The sequence below is a fragment of the Eschscholzia californica genome, unplaced genomic scaffold, assembly GCF_041429995.1.
Source record: "Eschscholzia californica isolate CP2 unplaced genomic scaffold, dmEscCali1.0.p SCAF_2, whole genome shotgun sequence".
NCBI lineage: Eukaryota > Viridiplantae > Streptophyta > Magnoliopsida > Ranunculales > Papaveraceae > Eschscholzia > Eschscholzia californica.
Window position 1 is genome coordinate 2574458 of NW_028238309.1, and position 26970 is coordinate 2601427.

General features: G+C 36.4%; 4 protein-coding genes across 11 annotated transcripts; 1 reads left to right on the top strand and 3 right to left on the bottom strand.

Moving 5' to 3' along the window:
* Positions 1-174: 174 nt before the first annotated feature.
* LOC147555232 (flowering locus K homology domain-like) lies at positions 175-5550 on the top strand. Of its 3 annotated transcripts, XM_086662147.1 has the most exons (8): positions 175-191; positions 228-307; positions 690-977; positions 3273-3522; positions 3742-3890; positions 4022-4303; positions 4533-4727; positions 5125-5550. In XM_086662147.1, exons 3-8 carry the CDS (start codon positions 696-698, stop codon positions 5314-5316), a joined length of 1350 nt encoding a protein of 449 aa, XP_086518273.1. In that variant the 5' UTR covers positions 175-191; positions 228-307; positions 690-695; the 3' UTR covers positions 5317-5550. The 3 variants fall into 3 exon arrangements, with proteins under 3 accessions (XP_086518273.1, XP_086518274.1, XP_086518275.1); XM_086662148.1 differs by having other exon boundaries at positions 181-317; XM_086662149.1 differs by lacking the exon at positions 175-191.
* Positions 3130-7329, bottom strand: LOC147555233 (cytochrome P450 94A1-like). Of its 4 annotated transcripts, XR_015234751.1 has the most exons (5): positions 5919-7329; positions 5442-5623; positions 4743-5251; positions 4437-4659; positions 3617-4318 (listed from the first exon to the last, which is right to left on the bottom strand). XR_015234751.1 is itself a non-coding variant. In XM_086662146.1 (2 exons), exons 1-2 carry the CDS (start codon positions 7285-7287, stop codon positions 5604-5606), a joined length of 1389 nt encoding a protein of 462 aa, XP_086518272.1. In that variant the 5' UTR covers positions 7288-7309; the 3' UTR covers positions 5329-5603. The 4 variants fall into 4 exon arrangements, 2 of the variants coding, with proteins under 2 accessions (XP_086518272.1, XP_086518271.1); XR_015234752.1 differs by lacking the exons at positions 5442-5623; positions 5919-7329 and having other exon boundaries at positions 3130-4318; positions 4743-4907; positions 5048-5328; XM_086662146.1 differs by lacking the exons at positions 3617-4318; positions 4437-4659; positions 4743-5251 and having other exon boundaries at positions 5329-5623; positions 5919-7309.
* Positions 7330-8381: 1052 nt separating this feature from the next.
* On the bottom strand, positions 8382-10865 carry LOC147555234 (cytochrome P450 94A2-like). The gene has a single exon (XM_086662144.1). The coding sequence runs from the start codon at positions 10183-10185 to the stop codon at positions 8590-8592; it is 1596 nt and encodes a 531-aa protein (XP_086518270.1). The 5' UTR covers positions 10186-10865; the 3' UTR covers positions 8382-8589.
* A 12096-nt stretch (positions 10866-22961) lies between these two features.
* On the bottom strand, positions 22962-26335 carry INDH (INDH1(iron-sulfur protein required for NADH dehydrogenase)). Of its 3 annotated transcripts, none has more exons than XM_086663704.1 (8): positions 26127-26335; positions 25946-26054; positions 24913-25035; positions 24557-24654; positions 24268-24394; positions 23955-24040; positions 23632-23757; positions 22962-23336 (listed from the first exon to the last, which is right to left on the bottom strand). In XM_086663704.1, exons 1-8 carry the CDS (start codon positions 26190-26192, stop codon positions 23166-23168), a joined length of 906 nt encoding a protein of 301 aa, XP_086519830.1. In that variant the 5' UTR covers positions 26193-26335; the 3' UTR covers positions 22962-23165. The 3 variants fall into 3 exon arrangements, with proteins under 3 accessions (XP_086519830.1, XP_086519831.1, XP_086519832.1); XM_086663705.1 differs by having other exon boundaries at positions 24913-25073; positions 26127-26259; XM_086663706.1 differs by having other exon boundaries at positions 24913-25073; positions 25946-26008; positions 26127-26241.
* Between the last annotated feature and the right edge of the window lie 635 nt (positions 26336-26970).

Genomic DNA, 26970 nt, shown 5'->3' on the forward strand with positions numbered 1-26970 from the left:
TAAATTGACTATTTTTTTTCTGAAGGTCTTTTGTCTCCCCAACTATTTGCCCCAAAGCATCCGCCCTTATTTTTGGCCCCAAAGCATCCCTAGTTCACACGGACCATCCGCACGTCTAAATACCAAGCCCCTGGTGCACCCAATCATTTTCTTTCTCTAACCCTCGCGCTCTCTCTCTCTCTCTCGCTCATTCGCTCGCTCTCCTTCCGTCCCTCGCGTTCGCTCGCTCGCTCGCTCTCCTTCCGTCCCTCGCGCTAGTATCACTCGTCTACCTGATTCGCCATTAACGACTTCTGTCTTTCCAGTGGTAAGTGAAGGTATATTTTCAGTTATATCTTTAGTCCGAACAATCTTTCGTGAAGTTTCCGATTTTTAGGGTTTAGGACACTTTGGGGAGTTAGGGTTTTAAGGAATTTGTCATTTTCTTTTTCTTATTTCTAGGGTTTGAGAACTGTGAGCACCCGAGTCAAGATTTCATTTAAAAATGTAGCAGTTGTCTTGTACAATCATTTCTTTTGATATGTTTCATTGATTATTTCTTGTGTTTCATCATTTTCATACCATAAATGTTTTTTTTTTTGTAATCGAAGTTAGCTCTGTTTTCTTCTTTCTGGAGAGGGTTTTCATTTTGGTGGGCTATGATTTTGATATTGTGTGTGTTATCTAAATGAACTTTGTGGGTTGTTCAGTCAATTATGTCAGAGGCGGTTGAGAATTTTGATGCTGATGAGCTGACTGAGATGCCTGAGAACCCTGAAACCGATGAAAAAGTTGGACAAGATGGTGATACCGGAGTTGTAGCTGCTGAGAAGAAGTGGCCTGGATGGCCTGGTGAAAGTGTTTTCCGGATGTTGGTTCCTTCGCAGAAAGTTGGTGCCTTAATTGGTCGTAAAGGAGAGCTCATTAAGAAAATGTGCGAGGAAACACGAGCACGGATTAAGGTTATGGAAGGTCCTCCAGGCGCTCCAGCAAGAGCTGTAAGTTGCTTCTCGTCAAGATTTTTGTATTATTCTGTTAGAATTAGGGATTTGATTTATATCCTGTTATGTGGGTCTGAATCGATTCCCTTGTCCCTTTTCAAATATGAATGAGCTACTTAGCTAGTTACCAAGTGGTCTAAGAGTTGAATTAGTTTTGCATTATCTTTCAAATCGAAGATCTTGACATATGCATGATGTAGGAAGACCATTAGGCAGATGAATGGGCTACCAGCAATGGGATATCACGTCCACCACATGGTTTTATTAGAGTTTAAAAGGTCTGAGCCATAGCCATTAGGGCATCAGTTTTTTGGGGTTATAATCAAGATTTTAGAAGAGTTTCATTCACCATGGACTGTCATATTTTTATATGCATGTGTTATAAGCGCATAGTATGCTTTAATTACATATACTTGATCTTTTCGCAAAAAAGTGGGAAATGTATCTATTGCAAATGAGAATTGTGAATCACTTTTTTTTCTTTTTCTTTTTCGTTCTTCACTTTGGGCATTTGCCCCATCATGTGAAAAATGTGAAGATATCTTTTTCACTTCGTTTCATCTTTATCACTTGATGGAAACTGTTAGCAGTGTGACACTCTTTGAGCAGCTTCATCAGAACATTATTTTGTTGTATAACCGAGTGATTGGCTTACATTTTATTGGTGGATGTTTTTCTTTCCTTGTTAACACCATTTATGCTTTTATTATTTTCGAATGGTAAATCCAGTAGGATATATGTACAGTTGCTGGCATCTATTTGCCCATGAAGACTTGTACTTAATTTGGAAACATATGTCTTTCACAACCATTTGGAAACATATGTCTTTCCTTGCAAAGGACTTGTACTTAATTTTTTTCGACTGACCCAAAAAAGGTCTTGACTCTTATTAGTCATTCGCACTAGGATGTGCTTCTCAGTAGTACTTACATTGTGTCGGGCTGTCGGCTCTTGCCTGCAGATGTCTCTCAAGGCTGCATAAAGTTTCTTTGCTACTTGCGCTCCCATTGAATCTGTCATCTCACTCCTTATTAATTCGTTTTCCACAAGTGACCCAAATAATGTAATAAAAACAATAAATAATAAGCTTCTTCCAACCAATCCTAAGAAATATGTAATGAAAAAAAATTTGTCATTGGTAACTACGGGCGTTCATAATGAAACAATAAATAAATAAAAAAGAACAGGCTTTTAACAGGATAACAAACCAAACTCAACCCCTTTCATCTTTATAACAAAATAAGTCTTTGCAGGTCCTGTTCCGAAACCTAAGGCAACAAATGTGTTGCCATTTGACAACAAATTAGAAGAACCAACGGTCCAGTCTGATGGGATCAACACTGAGCACTACGCCTTCTGAAAACCTTTGGTCTTATAACTGCTCAGCTATATTTTAGGCAAATATTCTTACCAGCAACGAGCTCTGCATTCTATATGGTAACTTCAGAACTTGGTTGATTTGTCTAGTTGCTCATGCTTGATCTGAATCAATAAACTATCATAAAAATAATTTATTTTAAAACTCTTTAATAGTAAGGTGAACTTTTTTTCCCTTATACCAAGTAAAAGATAACGTAAATTATATAAAATCTTTGTTAAATGAGTAAACATATTACTGATAAACAAGAATGGGTGCATCAAAATATTGTTACTACTTAAGAAGGAATAATATAATGGTTTTTTTGAACATAATGAATATTACATTAATTTGTTCTAAATATACAATTTATGGAACCAATTGTGGTTTTGGCCACCAAAAAATAAATAAGGTAAACATAAATAAATTAGAACCTTGAAACTTACATAGTGAAGTCTTTGATCTGAAGGAATGTATTTTGTTTGTGAAAATTATTGTATAGTTGCCAAAAGGAGACATTACCTAACAGAGAGTACTTTGATCTGAAGGAATGAATTATTAGAGTTCAGAGATCATCTCTTGTAAGTTGCAATTGTTGAAGGTTTTGAGAGAACTTAATCCAGTTTCTTGTGTTCGAAAGTAGAAGTTATAACTGGTTATATATACATATCCCGACGTGAAGGTCCGGATTGCAGACGTCAGAAAGAATCTGCCTAGGAGGTTTTAGCCACATTCCAAATTCTCTTTCTCGAGTTAGTTGGGGTGGATGAGGAGAGACGTACAGAAACCGTGAGACATAAAGTTTGGATCTATATGCGTATTTTTTGATGGCAGACGTTAATAAGTATTAGAGCATTTAAGTATAAAGAACAGTGAATTTTGTTGGCAAAATTGATTGCAATGGTTTTTTGGACTCACTGTTGCTCCTTCCACAGGTAATGGTTTCAGCAAAGGAGGAGCCAGACGTTCCTGTTCCTCCAGCAATTGATGCTCTTCTGAGGGTTCATAAACGTATTTGTGACGGATTAGATGGTGATCCTGCTAATGAATCACAAGTAAGTGGTAAAGTGTCTTCACGTTTACTTGTCCCAGCTACGCAAGCTGGAATTTTGATTGGGAAGCAGGGTGCCAACATAAAAACTATTCAAGACGCTTCAAGTTGTGTTGTACGAGTACTTGGATCAGGTTCTCTTGAAGTCTTTCTATCTTCCTGTGCTTGTTCTTTTCACTTCTCATGCCGTTGTTTGTATGCATCGTTTGTCTTCATTTTATTGTCTCCTTTATTTTCTTCATTTTGTGATATGCGTATAACTGCATCGACTGTTTCTGTTAAGATGATATGTCTCTATGTTGGATCTTTGTCGATCCAGTTCTCATTTCTGTACATTTTTTTTGTCATTGCAGAAGATCTACCTGTTTTCTCTCTGGAAGAAGACAGAGTTGTAGAGATACTAGGAGAGCCTTCTGGAGTACATAAAGCAGTTGAACTGATTGCTGCAAACCTGAGGAAGTTTTTGGTTGACCGCAGTGTAATTGGAGTTTTTGAAGTGCAAGTAAGTCCTTAGCTCTATTATCCATCACTTGTGGTGCATTTATAAAGGAACTGCTCCTTTTTGTCATCTTTAAATTTTATTTTCACAACGTGATAACATCGTCAATTTTTCTTCATTCTAAAAATTTGCAGATGCAAATGTCAAACTCACAAATGGATCGTAACGTGCCACCGTACCAGCCATGGGGTCCTCCGCCGATGCCACCCAATGCTGGTGGTGGTGGCCCTGGTTTTGGTCCGAATCTCCATTATATGCCCCCTCCACGGCACCAAGATAGTTATTATCAGCCACCTGATTTTCCACCAATGGGAAAGCAGCAGCGGCACCAGGGTCTATCAATGTACGGGAGAGAACCAGCTATGGGGACTCACTCTTCTACTAATGCTCAACCTCCCCCATCAGTTGTTACACAGGTACACTCTTTCTTCCTACTTACACAAAGCAAATTCACACTACCAAAGAAATGAAAATTGAAAGTGAAGAGAAAGTAAATGCGGAAACTTTTGGTATGCGTACAAAAAGGTTTTCCTTGGTCCTACAATGCACCTTTCTGTTAACATTTCTGTTGAAGTGTAATTCTTGGCTCTATGTTCTCGACTTAGTTCAGTAGTCTTAATTGGAGGATTTGACTGCTGCCTGCAGGTGACACAGCATATGCAAGTGCCACTCTCCTATGCTGATGCTGTGATCGGGACGGAGGGAGCAAATATTAGCTATATTCGACGAGCAAGTGGGGCAACCATCACGATACAGGAAACAAGGGGTGTTCCTGGAGAAATGACTGTTGAAATTAATGGAACTGCTTCACAGGTCCAAACGGCTCAGCAACTAATACAGGCATGAATTTCTTACCTTATCCACCAATTTTGCTATATATTTTTCCCCTTTTGCAGATACACACTGTTGTTCCATGCTTTCGGTCAATGGCATGTTTACCTTTTTTCGTTTGCTTTACTTTTTATCCCTGTTCTCCTGGACTTTCTGAATGAAAATTCGCCGACTTAACTTTGGAGTATACTGTGCATAAAATCCGAAACTTTAGTTTGTCATGGTGCTATTACAGTACTACATTTAGTTTTTCTTGTACAAAATTGTTCGAAACGTAAAAAGAACAAAAAACAGAAGCTGACAAATTTGCTTATTTGTTGATCGACAACCCCTTATTGCTGGTGGATTAAGTTGGATTCTGTTCTTGAGATGATGATATTAACGATTCTCACTTGTTTTGTTGCAGAATTTCATGGCTGAAGCTGCTGCAGCATCGGCACAGAAATCAGTGAGCAGCGGATCAACTGATCCTGGTTACAATAGTTATCCTCAACAAAGTATGATGTATTCTTCACCACCACCAAACAGTGGACCTGCAGCAGGAAATAGCGGAGGAGGAGGTTATGGTCCAGTTTACGGCTCCAGTTATGGATATTAGATCTGCATGTACCTGTGTTAAACATAAGCACGAAAACTCCAACTTGGAAAGGAACCCGATCATTTTTAGGGATAAGTAGACATTTTGTAAGGTTGAGGGTTTTCCTGTACATTAAGGTGTCTTACCTTTTAATGGTGTTTTTGTTTCTTCTGTTTCTTTTTGTAACTGAGAAGACCTCATTACTTGTGATCTGCCCTGTGATTCTTATATACATTCAGCGATGCCATTTCTGTCTTTCCTGCTTTTTCTTCGTTGCTATTTCTGACTACCAGTGTGGGTTAGCAAAGTTAGGGCTCCCCAAGCTTCCCTCCGTTCATCGATCCACGAAAAATGTTACATTTTACAGTCTGAAATACTAGTTTATTGATAAGCGAATAATTGAATTACAGAAACAACCAAAAATTGGTTCATGACAACATGTATATGAAATACTAGGATTCAAGCCCTCTCCTCGATCTTCACTGGGAAACCACCATGCATTTTCGAAGTAAGAAATGCAAGAAAAACTGGTTCAGAACCATTCTCTATTGCAGAAACCACTCGAAAACGACGAAGAATTCCAACTACTAACATCTTCATCTGTAAAAAAGCCATCTCCTTACCTAAGCACACCCTTGGTCCTGCTTGAAAAACTGGATATGTATAGGAATCCTTGGGTATGAAATTCAACTTTCCACTGAGTTTATCCCTCTCTAACCATCTCTCTGGTTTGAATTCCTTCCAATCTGAACCCCATAAATTTTCCATCCTACCCATTGCATATGGATGATATCCCACCCTAGTTCCCTTCTTTACTACCGTTCCGTCTGGTAAAATATCGTCAGCGATAGCTTGCTTAGAGTCGAAAGGCACAGGCGGGTATAACCTCATGCTCTCGCAAATGGACGCGTGAATATAAGTCATGTCTTTAACCTCGTCGTAACCTGGCTCATCTCGTGCTTGGTTTATCTCTTTTAGTATTTCTTCTTCTACTTCCGGGTGCCACGAAACTAACCAGAAAAACCATGTCAATGCTGCTGAAGTAGTATCTTGTCCTGCTAGTATAAAACTTATAACAATATTAATCAAGAAATCATCATCTAAATTCTCATACTTCATGAACCTCGAAAGAAGATCGGTAGCTTCTAACGACGTTTTCTCTTTGAGTTCTTGTTTCTTTTGTATCACAATGTTTTTCGCATATTCTCTAATTTTCGAAGTAGCTTGTTTAAGTTTCTTCTCCGATCCAATACCGAAAAATCTTTTAATCTTCCAAACTAAGGGTATAATATAACCATATCTTTTGGTGGTTAATTGAGTTGCTTCATCAAATGCAGCTGCAAACTCTGTTCTTGGAAGTGATGGTTTTAGGTACTCAGGATCAAACCCAAATGAGATTTTACAAATATTGTCAAAAGCAAATCTTTGTAAGATATCTTGAAGATCAAGAACAGAGTCTTCCTCAACTTTCGATGACAGAACCGGAATTAATCGATCGTAAAGCTCGGTTTTAACGACATTTTCGATGAACTTTCGAAGAGATTTAGTGTTAAATTCATGACTAGATATTTGTCTCTGAAACTTCCAAGTATCACCATCACTATTGAAAATACCGGTACCAAGGAAATCATTGAGAATGGTAGTGGAGAAATAACCTTTTGGGTAAACAGAGAAATTTGATTTGAGAATGTGTTTGACATTTTCAGGATTAACTGTGTAAACAATAGAAGAACCAAAAGCTCTTTTAAGAACAAAAGTTCCATTTGGGGAATTAGTAAGAATATCAGTAATCCAATAAGTGAATCGATTTCGATTCAAATAGAGAGAGAAGTGAGAACCAATAAGTGGGTAAGATCTAGGAAATCTTGTAGTTGAAGATGATGATGATGATTGATGGGTGAAATGAGTAATCTTGATGAGAAAGAAGAAGAAGAAGAAAGGGATGATGATGATGAAAAGAAGCCATGAAAGTAACAAGTTAAGTTCTATCATGGTTGAGTATCAGATTGTGTTTGAGAAATTGAAGAGTTCATTAATCAATTTATATACCCTTTTTAATTTAAATACTACAAGTTGTGATTATATGATTAAAATTGACTCTTGAGCCTTGGGTTTAATTTATTTTTGCTATTTTGCATATCTAAGTGAGGACGTCATTAAAATAGCACACAGAAGCTTCCTATGTTCTCATACAAGGAAATGTTGACTGAACTTGTCTCCTTGGCTTTTCACCCCACTTTCTACTTCTAAATTAGTGGTGTCAAGCAGGTTGGGCCGGCCGCCGGCCCGTCTCAAGTGGGCCCACGACCGCCTACGGACCAGAGATCGAACACCTTTTTAGGGCAAACCTTTTTTGTTTATACAGGCTTGTGTGACAGTAGTGGTGAGCTTAAAGGAGGGCTTGCAACAGTACCGTTAATAGAATCTTTCTGATCATAGCCCCATATGATCGTATCTTGTGATAAGGCGAGCATGTATTCGACGCTATTTGGCTTTCAGCATAACCGACATTTTTATTGGACATAGTAGATATTAAGGTGGCGAGCATATTTTTAACAACCTCCTTTTCCAGGACGTAGGTTGCAAAGTTGACTCAGATCTACTCTTCTGTTGGCCTTTAAGTCACAAGGTGCTTAGGAGATTCGTGCCGACCTCCCATGTCAGGATTCAAGTGGCTGAGTTCTTAAGAGTCCACCTCTCTCCTGGCTTAGACAAGGCTGACCAATATTTAACCCAACATCATCTAAACTAAATTATGTAACACCTTTAGAAAGTAAACCAATTGGCAATTGAAAATCTATGTGATTTAGAAACTTTGCCAAGAATCTGATCCAACAATAAAAGAAAATCAAACTGAGAGATGAAAAGAGTGAGTGAAAATCATACAGGTTCTCGTGCTCAACATAGCCTTCTCTACATCTAGTGACCTGAGCAAGGCCATCACACGAATTGCTAAATTATCAAAGGTTCCCTTACTAAGACGAGGAAGTTGGAATTGGAACATTCCATTACTGTTTGTTGTCATACGTTTCATCAGAGACTCTGATACCACTTTGCTGGAAATATTGGAAGGCACGCATAAAGACTGAAAAACCCAAACTTTCTTCGTATATTAGAAAACTCACTCGAACTTGGATTATAACAAATGACAATTACACAAGTATTATAAGCTAAAAGATGACTCCCTAGATTCCTAACAATTAGTATTCTCGACCTATAAACATTCTCAATTCATGAACTACCTAATACATAAACCACATGATTCATCTAACACAATATATAACTAGACATGCTTCAAGCCCTCTTCTCAATCTTCACCGGAAAACCACCTTTCATTTTCGAAGTAAGAAACACAACAAAAACTGGTCCAGAACCTTCTTCTATTGCAGAAACAACTCGAAATCGACGTAAAATTCCAACTACTAACATCTTCATTTGTAAAAATGCCATCTCTTTACCTAAACACACCCTTGGCCCTGCTTGAAAAACTGGATATGTATATGAATCCTTGGGTATGAAATTCAATTTCCCAGTAACTTTGTCCCTCTCTAACCATCTCTCTGGCTTGAATTCTTCCCAATCTGGACCCCATATATTTTCCATCCTACCCATTGCATATGGATGATATCCTACTCTCATTCCCTTCTTCACAATTGTTCCGTCTGGTAGAATATCGTTACTGATAGCTTCTTTAGAGTCGACTGGGACAGGCGGGTACAACCTCATGCTCTCACAAAGCGATGCGTGAATGTAAGTCATGTCCTTAATATCATCGTAACTTGTATCCTCTGGCGCCTGGTTTATCTCTTTTAGTATCTCTTCTTCTACTTCCGGGTGACACGAAACCAACCAGAAAAACCATGTCAATGCTGCTGAAGTAGTATCTTGTCCTGCCAGTATAAAACTTATAACAATATTTATCAAGAAATCATCATCTAAATTCTCATAGTTCATGAACCTCGAAAGAAGATCGGTAGCTTCTAATGAAGATTTCTCTTTGAGTTCTTGTTTCTTTTGTATTACAATGTTTTTCGCATATTCTCTAACTTTCGAAGTAGCTTGTTTAAGTTGCTTCTCCGATCCGATATTGAGAAATCTTTTTAGTTTCCAAACTAAGGGTGTGATAGAACTGAATCTTTTGGTGCTTAATTGAGTTGCTTCATTGAATGCAGCTGCAAATTCTGTTTTCGGAAGTGATGGTTTTAGGTACTCAGGATCAAACCCAAAAGAAATCTTGCAAATATTGTCAAAAGCAAATCTTTGTAAGATATCTTGAAGATCGAGAACAGAGTCTTTCTCAATTGTTGATGACAGAATTGGAATTAATCGATCATAAAGCTCAGTCTTAACGACATCTTCAACGAATTTACGAAGAGATTTGGTGTTAAATTCATGGCTAGATATTTGTCTCTGAAACTTCCAAGTATCACCATCACTATTGAAAATACCAGTACCAAGGAAATCATTGAGAATAGCTGTGGAGAAATCACCTTTTGGGTAAACAGAGAAATTAGACTTGAGAATGTGTTTGACATTTTCAGGATTAGCAGTGAGGACTATACGAGCACCGAAAGCTCGTTGAAGAACGAGAGTTCCGTTCGGGGAGTTCCTGATAATATCAGCACTCCAAGTTGTAAATCGATGTATATTCGCGTAAATTGCCAAATAAGAACCAACTATTGGGTAAGATTTTGGGAATCCTACAGTTGAAGATGGAGATGAATCATGAGTGGATTTGCTAGTAGTAGTAGTCTTGATGAAAAAGAAGAACAAAGTGAGGAAAGGGATGATGAAAAGAAGGCATGAAACTAAGAACTCAAGCTGTAACATGATTGATTGACTTACAAAGAGATATGAATGGAAGTGTTTGTGTTTGATTGGAAAGTTCATCCATTTATACCCTTTTTATATTCATAAGTGCTAAAGGTGTGATTATGTCATTGAGGACCTAATTGAGTTGTTTGTGCAGTTTTTTTTGGCTTTCTCTTTTAACATATCTTAGTGAATAAGCAATGACCTCAGTCTGCTACCCGGGCTAGCGGAATCTCAACCAAGTTAGGTGGACAAACATGATTTAGAGAGAAGTATCATTTTTCATCTACAGATGACTAGAGAATCTTGTTCTGTTCATCCAACGACTATAAACTTTTAGTGAGCCAGGGGAAGTCAAAAACCAAGTCAAGCCCATACTAAAATGGGTTAAGAGTCGCAAAGATTTAGAGGGAAAAAATCCATCAAGAGACAGAGACGACTCTACCTTCTCAACCGGTCATGGCCATATCTATCTTGACTCGACATTGACTTTCAGTGCCCATCACTTTTATATTTTTAGTTCAATACTTTCTTAGACGTTAATTATTTATTTCTACATCTGAATCTGAGTAAACTACATATTATTTATTTTAGAATTCATTTTCAGATTTAACAAAAAAGAAGAAGGAAACAACACCTCAATAGAAATGTTTGAGTGAACATGTTATTTGAAGCTAGGTAGGAGAGGAATATTTGTGGATTGAATTTCTCTATCTCTCTCTGTCACTCCACGTTTATGTTTCTAGGTTTGTGGCTAGAAGCCTAGAAGTTAGGAAAGATGAATCTCTGGATAAATAATGAAATGAATTTCATTATATTTGGGAAGTGCAAGATTGATGCCTAGTACATGACAAACTACTTGTATTATTTAATTCGAAAATGGTTCGTGAGGCGAATAGTCAAACAACAATATATGCTACCTAGACCCGACAAAAAATGACCCAAATGACCATATACTAGACCAAATATTACTTTCCAAAATCAAAAAGTACAAAAGCTATAATCGTAATAGATGACGATTATGAGGACAAATTTTCTCTTTATTAATGTATGTGCCTTATTTCTCTTTGAAAAGACGAAAATTTGGTTGTTCATATTGTTTTTAATTGGATTTCTTTCCAGTTTTTGGCTTGTATGTAATTTTACATTAACATATTTTGACTAATTCATCATTTTGACCATTATATTGTGATGTGAACTTAAACTAGTCTAAATTAAAGTCTAAAAGTTGGAAAAATGAAAAGATAAAAAAATTTAGGTATTTTAATGAGGCCGTGGCTTTGAGAGTAAAGAATCTCTAGAAAACTACAAAATTAGTCAATTGAGATTGACTTTTTTTATTTCTATTTGTTGCTATAGGGATTTCAATTTTGTGAGTTAAAAAATTAAAATTCTAGAAGATCCTATAAAAAAATTTACAAAGAATTTTTATAAGGGTCCACGGGTTTTAGGCCAAAAATAAAATTCAAAAAGGATTAAGGTCAATCTTTCCAGAAAATAGGATTTTAGTCTTTTTCCCTTTTGGAAGAAACATTGTTGATACATAATGTATTATGTATGACACGTATAAAAGAAAATGAATAAAGTATGAAACTTTAACAATAAATTACACGTTATTTATGAAACAAAACAAGAATCAATAAACAAAAAAGCACTATAACTTTGACATCTAGACATACTTTAACTATATTAAATGTGTTTTGTTGTAGAAATATACGTAATTGATATTAAATAACGTGTATATTGCGAAACAGACAGTAAGTTTGAAATCAATCGAAAAAATCTGAGAAAAAAAAGAAAGAGAATGTTGGGGATTGGTTTTCAAAAGTGAGATTTTTCTTATATAAAAGGTTATAATGGGTATGAATCCGAGAACAAAAAGAAACAGAGTGTTGGGGATTGGTTTTCAAAAGTGGGATTTTTCTTATATAAAAGGTTATAATGGGTATGATTAAATAGAAATGATAGAGATCTGTTTTTTCTATAGAGATTGGTCAATTTGGACTAATACCCATTATAATTATTATTTTAGCTTAAAATCCTATATTAATATTAGGGTGGACTAAATGGATGTTTAGGTGTAGATTTTTGGACTAGGAACCCAAAAATTATTTTTATAAACTTAAACAAAATCTTTCTAGGGATCTACACTCTAAACTCCGTGATTCTTCTTTTCTTCATCTTTTTTTTCCAAATCTTTGTTTACTTCCAATCATTAAACCCTAAAAATATGGAGAACAAACCTAATATGTTTAGAAGTGATCAAAAATATGTTTTACGACTCAAAATTAACTAAGTTTTAGGGTTTAGAATGTACGTGATTACCTCTTTTGGAGAAGATAAATGGATGAAGAAACTTGTTTTGGACGTCCCATAGGAGATGTATTAAGAGCTTCAAGAGATTTTGTTTGATGATTTTTTGGATTTAGAATATTTTTCCCTCTTTATCTCTCTAACTTTGTTTGTGATTTTAGAGAAGTAAAAGTAATAGGAGTTGAAGATTTGAGAAAGATAAGTAAGAGAAGTAAGGGTAGTAGGAATTGAAGCTTTTGGGAAAAGATAAGTAAGAGAAGTGATGGAGAAGGAAGAACAAAAAGTTTCGCTAAAAGTTATGGAGGAGATGAGATGGATGAGTTCTTCTTCGGAGAAGAAGAAAAAGGAGGGGAAAGAAGAAACAAAGAAAAATGACTTACAATAAAAAAAACTTTTTTTACTTAAGGTTAATTATGTAAATTGTAAATTTTTTCTGTGTTCCTTGTAGAAAAATATACCCTGCTGATTTTACAAAGAAACATGGACTTCCCAGAAAATTTATTCCCTGAAGATTTTTCTTTATTCTCCAAAGTCGCGGCGTTTAATTACTAAAAATTTATTCCCTGGACAGATCTATGGCACTCGCGGGGATTAGTTTTCCATGATTTTGACACCATATTTCGTTATAATTCTTATTTACACAGGAAGGTCCTAGTCTCTTCTTTTTTAGGGCCGAATGGATGGAAATTTCCCGCTCATGTGGCTTGTATGCTAGGAGAAATAGCTTCTGAGGCTTTGTCGGTCGAGGTAGACACTTTGGTGGCCAACAGAGCCGTGCAGTGGGGGGTGCGGGCCGTGCGCCCGCACAGGGCCCCCCACCACAAAGGGTCATTTTTCAAGTTTTTGGCCATCTATTAACCCTTTTAAACCGGGAAGGTTATAGGATTAGTGTGAGTTGTGAAGTAGCTCAGCTGGTGCACCGTACATTTCTTGGGCTAGAGGTCTTGGGTTCGAGTGCTACCGGTAGCACTTTTTCTTAATTTTTTTGGAAGAGGTCACATTGAAACGTTAATGGCCAATGATTCAAGTGGTATAATATACATGTCAACAAAAAAAAATGGTATAAGATGTAGTATTTTCATCCCAAAGCCAATAAGGACAACAAAACTATTCTCTAACTATCACAAATCTCCTTTCTCTCAGTCTCTCTTGCGACATGATATTTCTATAACTTTTATCGCAACGCAATTTGTTCTTTGACACATAACTTTCTTTTTAATCCTTATTTTTTTTCTCCTCTCTAAAATTTCTCATTCTTTCTATCATATGAATCTCTATCCAAACTCTCATTATCATTCATAACTAAACTATAATTTAATGTGTGAGATGAAAAAGTTAGCCACAACCTTGACATACACAAAAGCAACCGAATGCGTACAAAAATTTAGATTTTACGTTTGCTTATACAAGGGGGGCCAACTAACAAATTTAGCATCGGGCCCCCGGATTCTCAGGCACGGCCCTACTGGCCAATGAAGTGGTCTGGGCCCCTAGTCACACGGGGAGGTTTTCTCTTAAGGAAACATGAAGTTTTAAGGGCATGCAGATCGAAAGCAGTGTGGGCTGACTTAGTATGGTTTGCCGGCGGGGTTCCGAGGCATTGCTTTATTACATGGCTAGCGTTTCTGATGCATGCGCATACGGGTGAAGGCCGCAAACCCACGCGCCCTTGCCCTAGTCGGCCACGTTAGTGGTCTTAGTTAGTTTAGGATTAGGAAATTACCTTATGTTGGTATTTCTATTATTTAGGAGTTTCTATGCTTTAAGTATTTTTAATATTTAGGAATCCTAGTTTGAGTCTATCTAGGAAAGTCTATTATCCTATAAAAGGAGGTCTAGTCTATTTTGATATTCAGATTGAAGAGAAAAACCTTTGAAGTTAATTAAGTTTTAGTTTATTTATCGTTTTCTTTACAGTTCTTCGTTTATTTTATTGTTCTTATTTTAATTCCGCTGCGTCTACATCAAGTGCTATTCAGAGCCATCAAAATTCTGGATTTTTTTTACAAAAAAAAAAAAAATATATCTATGGATACATCTCCTTTTGAATGTTGGAAATTTTTTCCACGTTTATCTTGGGATCCTATTCGAGATACAACTCAATTTTATATTGATCGATAAGATGAAAGAAAAATTCATCAAATTTCTAAAATTCCACCCTTCGAAGGTCAATTTCATATAAATTTCTGGATTCAACACATGGAAGATTGGTTCAGAAATCAAGACGTTCCCGACGAAGATAAGGTTTTTTTGGTTGAGCAACATATGTCCGAAAGAATCTATGAACAATATAATGCCCTGCAATGGAGACTTATTGATCAAGGAAAATCGATCATTGATGATTGGGATACATTGAAAAGTATTTTCAGGTATGGTTTTCTTCCTCTCGATGAATGTTTGTCATGTGTAGAAACAAAAATTGAATTGAGAAGACAGTTCTCCGAAGTTACTTCAATCACTAAGATCGATGATATTGAAGGAGAAGTTCACGGAAAAAAGAACAAAATTCAGTCAATGGCGGAGGAGGAAGAAGGAAGTAATTTTCCTTCATCAAATCTAAATCCTAGTCGAGATATGAAACATCAATGTCTGACCAAATTTTATGATTCATATGACATTCCGGGAGACGACATCCTTGTTTCGAATCATAAAATTTTATCGCATCAATTATGTCTCACATCACCTTCGTACTCTTATACACAACCACCGTACTCACCACCATATTCACCATCACCTCCATCTTCTTATTATACACCACCACCACCGTACTATTATTATTCACAACCTCTTATTTCCATTAACCATGAAGAAGTACTAAAAGAAGAAAAAGAAGAGTTTGAACAAGTTGACGAAGTTGATTATAAAGACGTTGTAGTTAAAGAAGAAGAAGAACAAGAAGTTGAAAAAGATGATTCCAACTATAAAGAAGTACTAACAGAGGATGATTCTATTGATATTAAACATGAAGATCACAACGAAGTTGAAACTGAAGAAGATGAAGATGAATATTCCCCAGCAATAGAAGAAGATAATTTTGATTTTATTTGGGATCCAGGAGCTTTGACAGTTTCGACTCCCCATGATCAAACAAACCTTCATTAATTATCATGGGAGAAACCTATTTCGTATTCAAATAATAGTAGTACCCCATGGTCTTCAAATAAACGATCACAACTTAATAATGCTACCACTTTTACGAGGTTTAAAGGCAAAATTTCACAAGATAACAGGTATTGGGGAGCTCAATTATATGCAGATAATCAACTAATTTGGCTTGAGACGTTAGCAGATAATGAAGAATTTCGTTATGATCCTTCATCGAGTGATCATAACACAAAGACTGGAGATCATCCCACTTGCGATGTTGACTTTGAGTTAGCTTTTGTATTTTATATTTACCCTACTGAAATCTTCTCCGGTAGACAGTTTAAATTCAATCAAATTCATCATGAAAGCAATCTATCAACATCATCGTCGTCTGAAGATTACTGGATGAAGACGAAACGTTTCATGCTCAAAGATCTGATTACTAACACTGATGCCAATGATAGTTATGTTTTGTTATCTTCTCCATCAATAATTTCTTCATCACAGTATATTACTAAGAAGTCAATTGTAAATTCAGTGGAGATGAGGGAAAAAACAACTGAAACTATTACAAAGATGCCTACATACAAAGTAATTGGCAGAGAATCATCATCATCTTCAATGGCTTCATCACATGAAAGTCTTTACTTGAGAAACAGGGAATTAATGAAAGGAGGTGGATGGAGCTTCACCTTACCACACGGGAGGTCAAACATGGGAATATTAATTGGTGTCTCTAACGTGTTCGAGAAAATGCTCCTTAGAAAAATCAATGGGATACTTGCTACATCAACAGAAAAGAGTAATGTGAAGAAAAAGAAAAGTATCTCACCACCAGTTCACTTTTTAGCTTCCGGTGAACACGAAATCATGATTTATTGGAAGATGATTTTGGAGGTCCGATTTTTCAAAGAGGATATTTTGGTATGTGCAATCTTCTTCATCCCACTAAAAGATGACGACCGATGTCACAATTTGTTGGATGTTTCTTCACTACTATGGATTTTACGAATCTTGTCGTGTCAAGGGGTCCGGATTATATTGGGTTCGTTAGTCCATCATTGTCTTCTACCGATTGTCTGCAAATTTCGTTCGAAGTGGGAATTACGGATCGCCATGGCGGAATTCAGAGTATACGGGTGGGTCACATTGTTTCCTTCATCGAAACGGTTCGGGACGAACCTTCTAGGGAAAGGGGATGAGCTGATGCAGGCGCATACGGGTCAAGGCCGCAAACCCACGCGCCCTTGCCCTAGTCGGCCACTTACGCTGCGTCTACATCAGTTTCGAAGGAGACTCAAAACAAGAACCTTATTAAGGATCTGGGGTTTTGATGTAGACCCGATGTGTGTGTTTTGTGGGCAGGATGACGAAACCGATTATCATCTTTTCTTTGGATGCTCGTCAACGAATAACATGTGATTCCATTTTATATATGGCTGGTCATCGACGAGGCAACATTACTTCATGGAATCAAGAACTGGAATGGTCTCTCCAACATTTTAGGGGTGCCTCTATTGCAGCACAGGTGGGAAGGTTACTCCTCACTGCCCACATATATCATGTGTGGGAAGAGAGAAATAGTCGAATTTTTCGAAACAAGGCATGTCCGTCTCATGTGACTATCAAGCAGATCCGAGATCAGGTCTATATAAAAATGAGTTCTACCACCAAACGATTTGAAGATTCAGCAGAGAATAGACAAGGTTTAGACCGTTGGAACTTGAATTTGAAACCGAGCATGCCCCATTATACTCCTTGTCGTTGGATTGGGCCGACTGAAGACCGAGTAGTGCTTAACATTGATGGGGCCTTGAGTGATGATGGTGTGGGATTTGGTACCATACTCCGCAACTCGAGAGGAGACATCTTAGGGGCAGCCACTGCTCAGGTTGAGCCACAAACAATATTTATACATGAGTTGCAGGGAGTGGAACTGGGTCTATGGCTTGCCGCCAATTTAGGAGTTCGTCTTATCGACATCGAGATGGATTCGATGAATATAGTCACCTTACTAAGAGCATCTCCAATGCAACACTCAACAAAAACTCAATTAATCCAATGTGTCAAGTATGAGTTGAGTTTCTCTTTCCTAGTTGCACTATTGAGATACTCAATTCAAAATTCATCTCCAATGCAACACTAAAAAAAACTCAACATTTACTTTAGATTTACTTTTGGTTCTTATTTTAATATATAAAATGTTGATGTGGACCAATTGAGATACAACAATAAATGTTGAGATACTCAAAAGAAAACTCAATTGTTGAGTTTTCTTTTGAGTATCTCAACATTTATTGTTGCCACATCATATTGAGACTCTAGTTGAGTGTTGCATTGGAGAGTGTTTTTTGTCAAAAACTCAAGTAGTCTTATGTGTCAAATTGAGGTTTGTAAGTTGAGTGATGCTCTGACGAAGACAAGCCACATACTGTCGTGGAAAGCGAAGAGATTATGGCTGAGAGTTAAAAGATTGCACACACAGTATCATAGCGTAAATGTGTGTGACCCATGTGTTTAGAAAAGCGAACCAGGCGGCTGATTATCTTGCCAAACTGAAGTTGGGAGCTGGTGAAGTTATTCCTGATATTAGGAACCTACCTGCAGAATTGATTAATATTGTAACATAGATTCTCGAAGGACCGTGAGAATGAGGAAAGGGTAAGGCTAATGTAAAAATTATGAACTACTTTTTTTTTTCGAATTTTTTATTAGCTTTTCACTACTTGTAATCTGGTCGGGCCCTTACACCGTTTATCTTAATCAAGAAAGGAAAAACAAATTAAATGAGAGATAAATGATGGTAAGATAAAATATGCAAGAAAGTCTAAGATGCCATAATCCACCTAATTATGAGGTGCATGTGTCAAATTGGCACAAATCATCAAAATATTATATAAAATGATTATTTTAATCCAAGTCTTAATCGACTTCTTTAAATGATGTAATCTAACCTAAACGTAGAATGTCAAACTTTAAGCATGTATAATCAAACGTCACTAAACATTATATATCAAGATAATAACACATGACCCAAGGATCAACGATTGCACGTGAAAGTACGACAGGTGATACAAACAACATCATCCAAACTGATTATCATAGACACTCAAATACAAGACAATACCTAAATTAAGTATCATCTTCAATCCTAGACATAGATTAATCCAAATTAAATAACGATTTAACTACTCAAATTCACTTTCTCACTTTAAGGTCTGATTTTAGCACTTTTTCTCACTTTAACCGAATGTGCGAGAAGTTCTTGATTTATAGATCCCACGCAAAAACAAAGACAAGGACACATTGAAATGGAAGATGAGATCTTCACAGGGCCGGCCCGAACATGTGAGCCTCTTTAACCACTCGTACCAAATTGAACCTCTTTAACCAAATTGAACCTCTTTAACCACTAAGCTATAACTTGATTTATGTTACAAATTTGTTTAAAAATTAATTATTATTCATCGAATAACACATATAATTCAATATATGAGACCCTTGACAAGGCCAGGGCCCAAAGCGACTGCTTTGGTAGCTTTGGGCCCGAGCCCCCCTAGATCTTCAACACAATACTAAAAAGGAAAATAGTAGACTTCCCGGCCACTCTCCCGGGTGAATCCCGGCCGGGTGAGGTGGCCGGGCCAGATTTAGAGAGAAAGAGTGAAAAACCTTCTCTCTCTTAATCTAACCCGGCCGGAATTCACCAGGGAGAGTGGCCGGGAAGTCTATCACGGTCCTACTAAAAAATAGTCTAAAATTTCTTCATAAATTTCTCACATGAACCTACCTTCTATCTACAAATGTTTGCAGTTGAGGACATATAATATTATTTATATAGTACTTTATGTTTTGACCAACTTCTATTTGACCAACAAAATAACATTATTGCCAAAGCTATGTTTTTTTTTTGTTGAAAATTGCCAAAGCTATGTTAAGTTGCATTCTTTTTTACTTTCTTATTTTGTCATTCTATTTCTTTCTATACTTTCCCCCAAAAGCTCTACATAAACAACTTCCATGAACAACCACTTGAATTGTATGTGACAAAAAATCTTGTTTCTTGATCCTTTCACATATTTAGTCACGTGGAGAGAGAAACAAGAACTTCTCTCACATTCGGTTAAAGTGGTGGTTTATGGAGGCAGTAGAAGTAGATAAGTTCTTCTTTTTTTCAAGTGAAAGGACAAAAACTTAACAAGAGAGCGAAAGAGTTATAATGAGCCTCTCCGAACACAGAAGTAGACGGTCGACACTCGACACCTTCTTTCCCTATTGATTTTACTAAGAAGGAAGGTAGAGAGGGGAGAGAGCTTGTGTGTCTCTTTCTTTTCAACTCTTAGAGAGGACACAATCATTTTCAAAAATAAAAATTGTATCGTAGAAATACAAATACACATTGATGGGAGACGGAATGTGGTGTTCCTCTTAAGAAGTTAAACACCCTTTTTTACTGATACCTTTTAAACCAAGCAGCCTAGAAGTGCTAAAACAAACCGGCCAGTATCTCTAGCAGTTCAGAAAGCTGGTCTGCATTATATTCTGCATCATGCTATAGCAAAATGACCAAATTACTTCTGAATTTTTTTGTTTTGTTTTTTTGGAAACAGTAAGATCTAAGTCTACTTCTAATGGAGAGAAACGCATACGTATTTAAAGTGCTTACAACTTATGAACTCGATTCAATTTTAGATTGTGTAAAGGAAAAAAATGTAGAAAACTTGTTGCATACTGCAACAATATGTAGATCGATTATAAGTTAAATTGCACCTTATTTTACTACGAAATACACATATATTGTACATTATATAACCGACGTCATCTTACAAAGAAAGAATTAATTAAATTACATATTGCAACAAAAAAAAAAAATTATCATCATCCCCACATGTCCCCATGCAAGAGATAAAAAGTTTATGTTATGCAATTTACACTTGTATTGTTAATTATATATATGCTCATCCCAATTTAATTAGGATGTCTACTTACCATTTCTGCCAGGGAGATTAGTGTCCTTAGATGGACCAGAAGGAGGAACAGGTCCTCTAAGTGATTGAGTATTAAGCCTAATAATATTATCAACCTCATGTTTACTTATATCGACATTGTTCACGTTAAGTACTGTCGGTGATGCCTCACGACGAGCGTAATTCATTGTTGTTAGAGTAGTAGTCTTAGTTGCGCAACCACCAGGGTTGCCTCCTCTGCCAGGAAGGTTAGTACACGACGAAGGACCAGAAGGTGGAAGGGATCCTTTTGGAAGCACATTAAGATCAATAATATTGTAATAATTAGGACCAGTTTTAGTACTTAACCATTCTTCTTCTCCTTTTAATGGTCTGACTGCTTCAACTGTCTGAAAACTAGTAGTAGCAATACTCATGCACAAAAAAATGGATACTAATGAAATAACACTTGTTCTTGCTTTGTTCATTCTTAGATCCATCTTTAAGGTTTGAACTTCGATTTTCGAATTCGAAAATTATGGGTTTTTCTGCTTTTCTTATTGTGGGTAGGCTTGTTAATTTGAGATAGTGAAATATTAAGGAGATGTGGAGAGATAGATGGGTGAAAAGGGGTTTATATACTAAGTTTGGACTTGGAATTTAATCTCATTCTGACTTGGCCAAAGGCCTAAAAATGAGTTCATATTAAAAGTTTGAGGTCTGATATGGAAGTCAAATAAGAGACTCAGTTTGGGTCCTGAAGTTTGAAGGTTGAAGTTCTCAGGTAAGAATTGAAAATCAAAATCACATTACACGTATTATTGAATGACTTGGTATTTTATTACCAACAATTTTATTGTTTTGTTCAACAAAAAAAAAAAAAATTATTATTTCAACATTGCTATTTATCCCATGTATTCTCAACAATCCTTGGCCCGATACATTACCAAGTAAGTTTCCACCATGTAGATCTCGGGTTCGAGACACTAAGTGTACGTCTAGGGTAGAAAAAACGGTAGGATAGTTTTTAGCGTGAAATTTAAATTTTTTGATTTTGGTGAAAAATGATATTTCTAGTCTTCATCTTCCCAACTATTTTTTGATTCATAACTAGTCGCAAAAAATTGCAAAAGAGTTGCAAAGAATATTGAATATTTAAGAAACAAAATACAAATATATTTTTTTTAGATTCTCCCCTCTCTCTCTCTCTAAACTCCGGCGAAGGGGGTTTCCCTTCGCCGGAGTTTAGAGAGAGAGAGGAGAGAATCTAAAAAAAAAAAAAATCTTTTTTTTTAGAGAGAGAGAGAAGAAAAAATTGAAGGTCGCCGGCCGGAATTTGGCCGGTCGGCGACCCTGTCGGTGAAGACGATGATGTGGCTTGTTTTAACGAGGTGGCAGAGAGAGAGAAAACATGCTTGAGGAGAGAGAAAAGAAAGTGAAGAGAGAGAGTAACGGTGTTATAACGGAAGGGGGCCATATGGGTATTTTTTGTAAAGTAGGGGGCCAGGCGGGAAGCTGGTCACAAAGTTGGGGGCCATTAGGGAAATAACCCTATGTTTTTTAGCAAAACAAAATATAACTTGTCTTTTTAACTTAAAAAACTGGAAAGTGGGTCTATGACCCATTTTCATTTTTCTTATATTATATTATTATGGATATAACTATCGACGATAAAAAAAGAACTCCAGACTACAAAACTAAGAGCCCAATGAAACACTCTAATAAACACTTTGAAGTCATAGTTGTCAAGTTTCAATGAAAATTCTCTTTTCTAAATTCTAATATAGAGACATACCAAACTTTTTTTTTTGTCTCCAACGAAAATCTCATAAATACCTCTACTTAATACACATGTCATTCTTAAATTCAATAAATAAAAAATAGTTAAAAAGCAAAAAATTTTATAAGTTCAAATTTTAGAGTGACACTTAGAGAGTCTCAAGGAGACAATATCTATTAATAAATGTTCCACATTATCATAGAGTGTTTAGTAGTGTCCTCAACAAAATCTCACAAATCCTAAGTGACACTCTAAGTTTTAGAGTTTGAGTGTCCCATCGGAGATGCTCTAACGATGAGAAACCAGCCTTACGACACCAAAAACAGATCACTTGGGTGTTCGGATTCTGTTGGTCTAGAGGTTGGGCAGAATATCATCATTGATACTTAACGGTAGCGGTCTAATCCTTTCTGTGACTTGTTTACAGACATTAATAGTAATAACTTTATCTTAATAATCTTGTTCAACTTTCTCATCTTTCACATCATAATCAAGAAATTTTTGTTTCATTAATGGGTTTTGACATGAATCTTGACATCCTTACTGTATTAATGACTAGGTAAGGATAAAGATTACAATCCAAGAACCATATTTAAGTACCCGTCTGTGGGGACTACAAAGAAGTTGTCCAAAAAGACAATACGGATAATGATCATCCTTGTTGCAGATGATATCGATAATGAAACCTCAATAGACTTATGGGATGACCAAATAGACTGAAATTACTTCTAGGTTTAACAAACTTCATTAGTACTTGAATAAAACCAGTCAAAATTGATACAAAGATTTAACTTATAAGACTGAAGATTTACTTCAGAACAAAAGCAAAAATTTCAGAAGACAGTTTGCTCGAAAAAGAAAATGGTACAGTGAATTGCACTTATGTAGAGAGTGGTAAAAGATCACCCAATTTCCGACATGTTTGGAGAGGTTTAGAGCACAATTTGTGGATGATCTTTCCGGCTTTCTGCTAAAGCGTGTAGTCTATCGACAACTTTTCTTGCGACATTGTTATATGCTTCGGCTACAGAGGAATCAGGAGCTGATATTACTATAGGACAGCCTTCATCTGAACTTGTTCTAACATCCATTTCTAGAGGAATCTGAAGAGTAAAAAATCAAAATAGAAAAGCATTAATGAATTGTTTTCGAGACCTGAAGATGTGCACCTCTATGAAGTGTTACTAATGAACCGTAAGATAATCTCAGAGGGTCCAGTAGGAGGGCAAGTAGACATTCGATGTAACACTACCGAAAACAAAAATGAAAAGATCGTTTATCTGGTTGTTTGTCATGCATAAGAAAACAGCTATAGGAAGACGACAGTTCAAATTCGAAAATAACACAAAAACTTCTATGGGTAATTATAATGAGATAATATTTAACTTATTTACGTACCTCGCCAAGGAACTCCATATCCATTTCATCGGCTGTTTTTCGTGCTCCTCCACGACCAAATATGTATGATTTCTCCCCACAACTCGGACACTTAAAACAACTCATGTTCTCTATTACTCCCAAAATCTGTCAAATGACCAAAATTTGGTGATTTAAAATATTGCAGCTTGTAGTGAATGGTATTTACAGTTAATAGTTCCAGGGATTTGTATTTGATTTGGAAAATCCGTTTAACAAGAAGCGTGGCAGAGAGATGAGAAGAGAAGTTATTGAATAAAGGGTAGTTTACGATTTTTTAAATTAGGGTAAATAAATATACTAACAGGAACTTCAACTTTACGAAACATATTTGCTCCTCTCCGAGCATCTATTAATGCAATATCTTGTGGAGTAGAAACAATCAAAGCACCTGTCGGTTGCCAAAAAGATCGGGTTAACTTTTGTTGTTAGCTACGAATACGATGACTTTTTTATAGCAATTAAGTATCAAATGGAAAAAGATAGTTCGCTTAAGAGTACACAACTTTTACTCCGATTCACGATAGCTTACTGAGATGTTAATTGACAAATTCTGACTGAAACACGAAAGAGAGATTCAGCATTATTGATTTTTTCTAAGATTGATAGATTTCTTACCAGATAGTTGTAGTCTTTGTGAAATAGACAACTGAGCATCGCCAGTTCCAGGGGGCATATCTACCACAAGAACGTCAAGATTTCCCCAAACAACACCTCTCATCAACTTTTCGAGGGCACTCATCACCTGTATAAATGTTCTAATCAGAACCAAAATCCAATTCGACGTTTCTAGAAAACACACACTTCCAAATATCCAAGAAAGGTGTTTACGAAAAGATCGATGATACTTATTATGGAAAAGAGCAAAATAAAAAGAATCATTAGATTGAATGAGGCCAAAACCAACCATAGGGCCTCTCCATACAATTGGGGCATCCTTTTCAACAAGAAATCCAATTGACATACACTTAACTCCATGGTTTTCAACAGGAATCATCTTAGAATCTGTCAATAGTACAAAAAGTTCAATAAATTATCTATAAGATATATAACCAATGTAACAATGGTTTATGACTCAACAAAATCAAGCTCGAGAGTCGAGATGAGATTTGACGATACAACATCTATCAGTAATGCCAAGATAGTGGGTAGAGAGATTTATGCGCAAATTAGCTTTCATAATCAGCCGTGCATTTAGGTTTATAAATGGCAACTTAACAATCTTAAATCCCAGGAACAAACTTTAAGCAATAAAACTATCACCTTTACTCAATTCCGGCTTTCCATGGAGCTTCATCATGGTAGGAATCGATGGTCCGTAAACATCCGCATCAAGCAAACCCACCTTAAGTTGGCAAGTCTTAGCAAGAGCAACAGCGAGATTAACTGTAAATCCCAGAAGTATCATCTTAAAATCCTGAAGACTAACACAACCATAAAGCTTCAATCACCACAAACATCTGTAATACATGGAAACCTACTTATTCGTGTAAACACTATGTTTACGTTTCATAAATTAAGACCCGATATAGTGAGCTATAGCCCTCAACTTCGCGTTATCAAAGAAAAGAAATGTTCATTCAGCCAAAACCCAAAACCGATTTCCAAAAAGCTGTAGACTATAACTAACAAAACCCTAGATAACAACTGCATCTTTCAAAGTCATTGTACTTCTAAACTCTAAGAAACATATTAAACTGGCACATATTCTAGTTCACATTTAGTGGCAAAATTAACTTCAAACTAGCCAAATCTTGATTTCATTTCCCCAAAACACCAATGTCATACTACTCCTGTACAAGGAATTAAATTTGGAAATATTTCGGTCGAAATGTCCGAAATCCATTTCCATGTCTGCCGAAATTTTCATCGAAACTGAAATTTAACTAAGTTTCTCTTCACAATGCCTTGTCAAGGAAATAAATTTCGAAATATTTCGGTCGAAATGTCTACCGAAATCGAAATTTCATTCCTTGATCCTATAATGAAGTTTTTTCGGTCTTAGTCCCCAATCATTAAACCCCCAAACCCTATCTCTTGATGGTTCTCCAAAATAAGACCAACAAATTGATCCAATTTACTCTTTTTTATAACCACAACCCTAATTCACCTAATTCATTGTCTTCCAATTCAATAAACCCTTACTTCAAAATGTGAGATATTACTTGAAAAATTTAAAAATTAAAAAGCATCAAAATTTAATGAATTTTAGTCAAATAAAACCAAACCCATGACTTGATTAGGCAAAATTTGAAATGAAGTAATGAAATTTTTTGCTTCATTAGGTTAAAATTACCAGCAGTAGTAGACTTCCCAACACCACCTTTACCAGAAGCAACTGCTATAATGTCTTTAACGCCTTCAATTAATGGAATTTTGGAGAACCCACGAACAAGTTCAAATCTCTGTGAGTTGAATTCAATTAATTCATTGAAAGATTTAAAAATTTTGAGAAAAAAGGGGAAGAAATTTACTACCGTGAAGTTTTTTGTCGAAGATCTCAACAAAGACTTTGTTGGGATCAAGATTTTAGTAAGACCCATTTGATCAAAACTTCGTTCGAACTTTCAGGAAGATAGAGAGAGAGAGAGAGAGAGAGTCACAGAGAGAAGAAGAAGGAGATGAAGGGGAGTTTGATCAGGGCTGTCGGTTGGTCGGGCCCACCAGACCAACGGGGAGCAACCCAAGCTAGGCTTCGACCCGCTATCGAAGATTTAAAGGCACATCTTGGGCTTTACTAAGTCCAGGGGCTACAGCTAGGTGATCATATCATGCCATAAATTAGTTATCTATTATATAAAACACAATGTTTTGTGTTGACGGACACAAACCAAAAGACAAATCTAACTGTTCGTTGCGTTTTCGGTAGCATCCTCATCCTTTGATCTGTTACCCACCCTAAAAACAATAAATTTATATACTCTCTACATTAAATCTCACCTGAATCGCCCCATCTATCCTCCTGAGGAGAAGTTCGGTTTCAAACACCGGTTCGAACAGGAGGAGTACGCCATGCTAATGTGTCTTGGGCGATCCACGTCTCCGGGCCAGGCGTTGATGAGCACATTGAACTATCCATGTGGGTGAGAGCCCTTACAACTCTATTATATAAAACACAATGTTTTGTGCTGACTAAGACAAACCAAAAGACAAATCTAACCGTTCATTGCGTTTTCGGTAGCATCCTCATCCTTTGATCTGTTACCCACCCTAAAAATAACAAATTTACTCCTCAACTAAATGAAAGAAAGCAAAGAAGATGCTGAATTTGGACCGTTTATTCTTCTCTTTTGTTTTTTAATCTACACCGTTAGGGTAGCT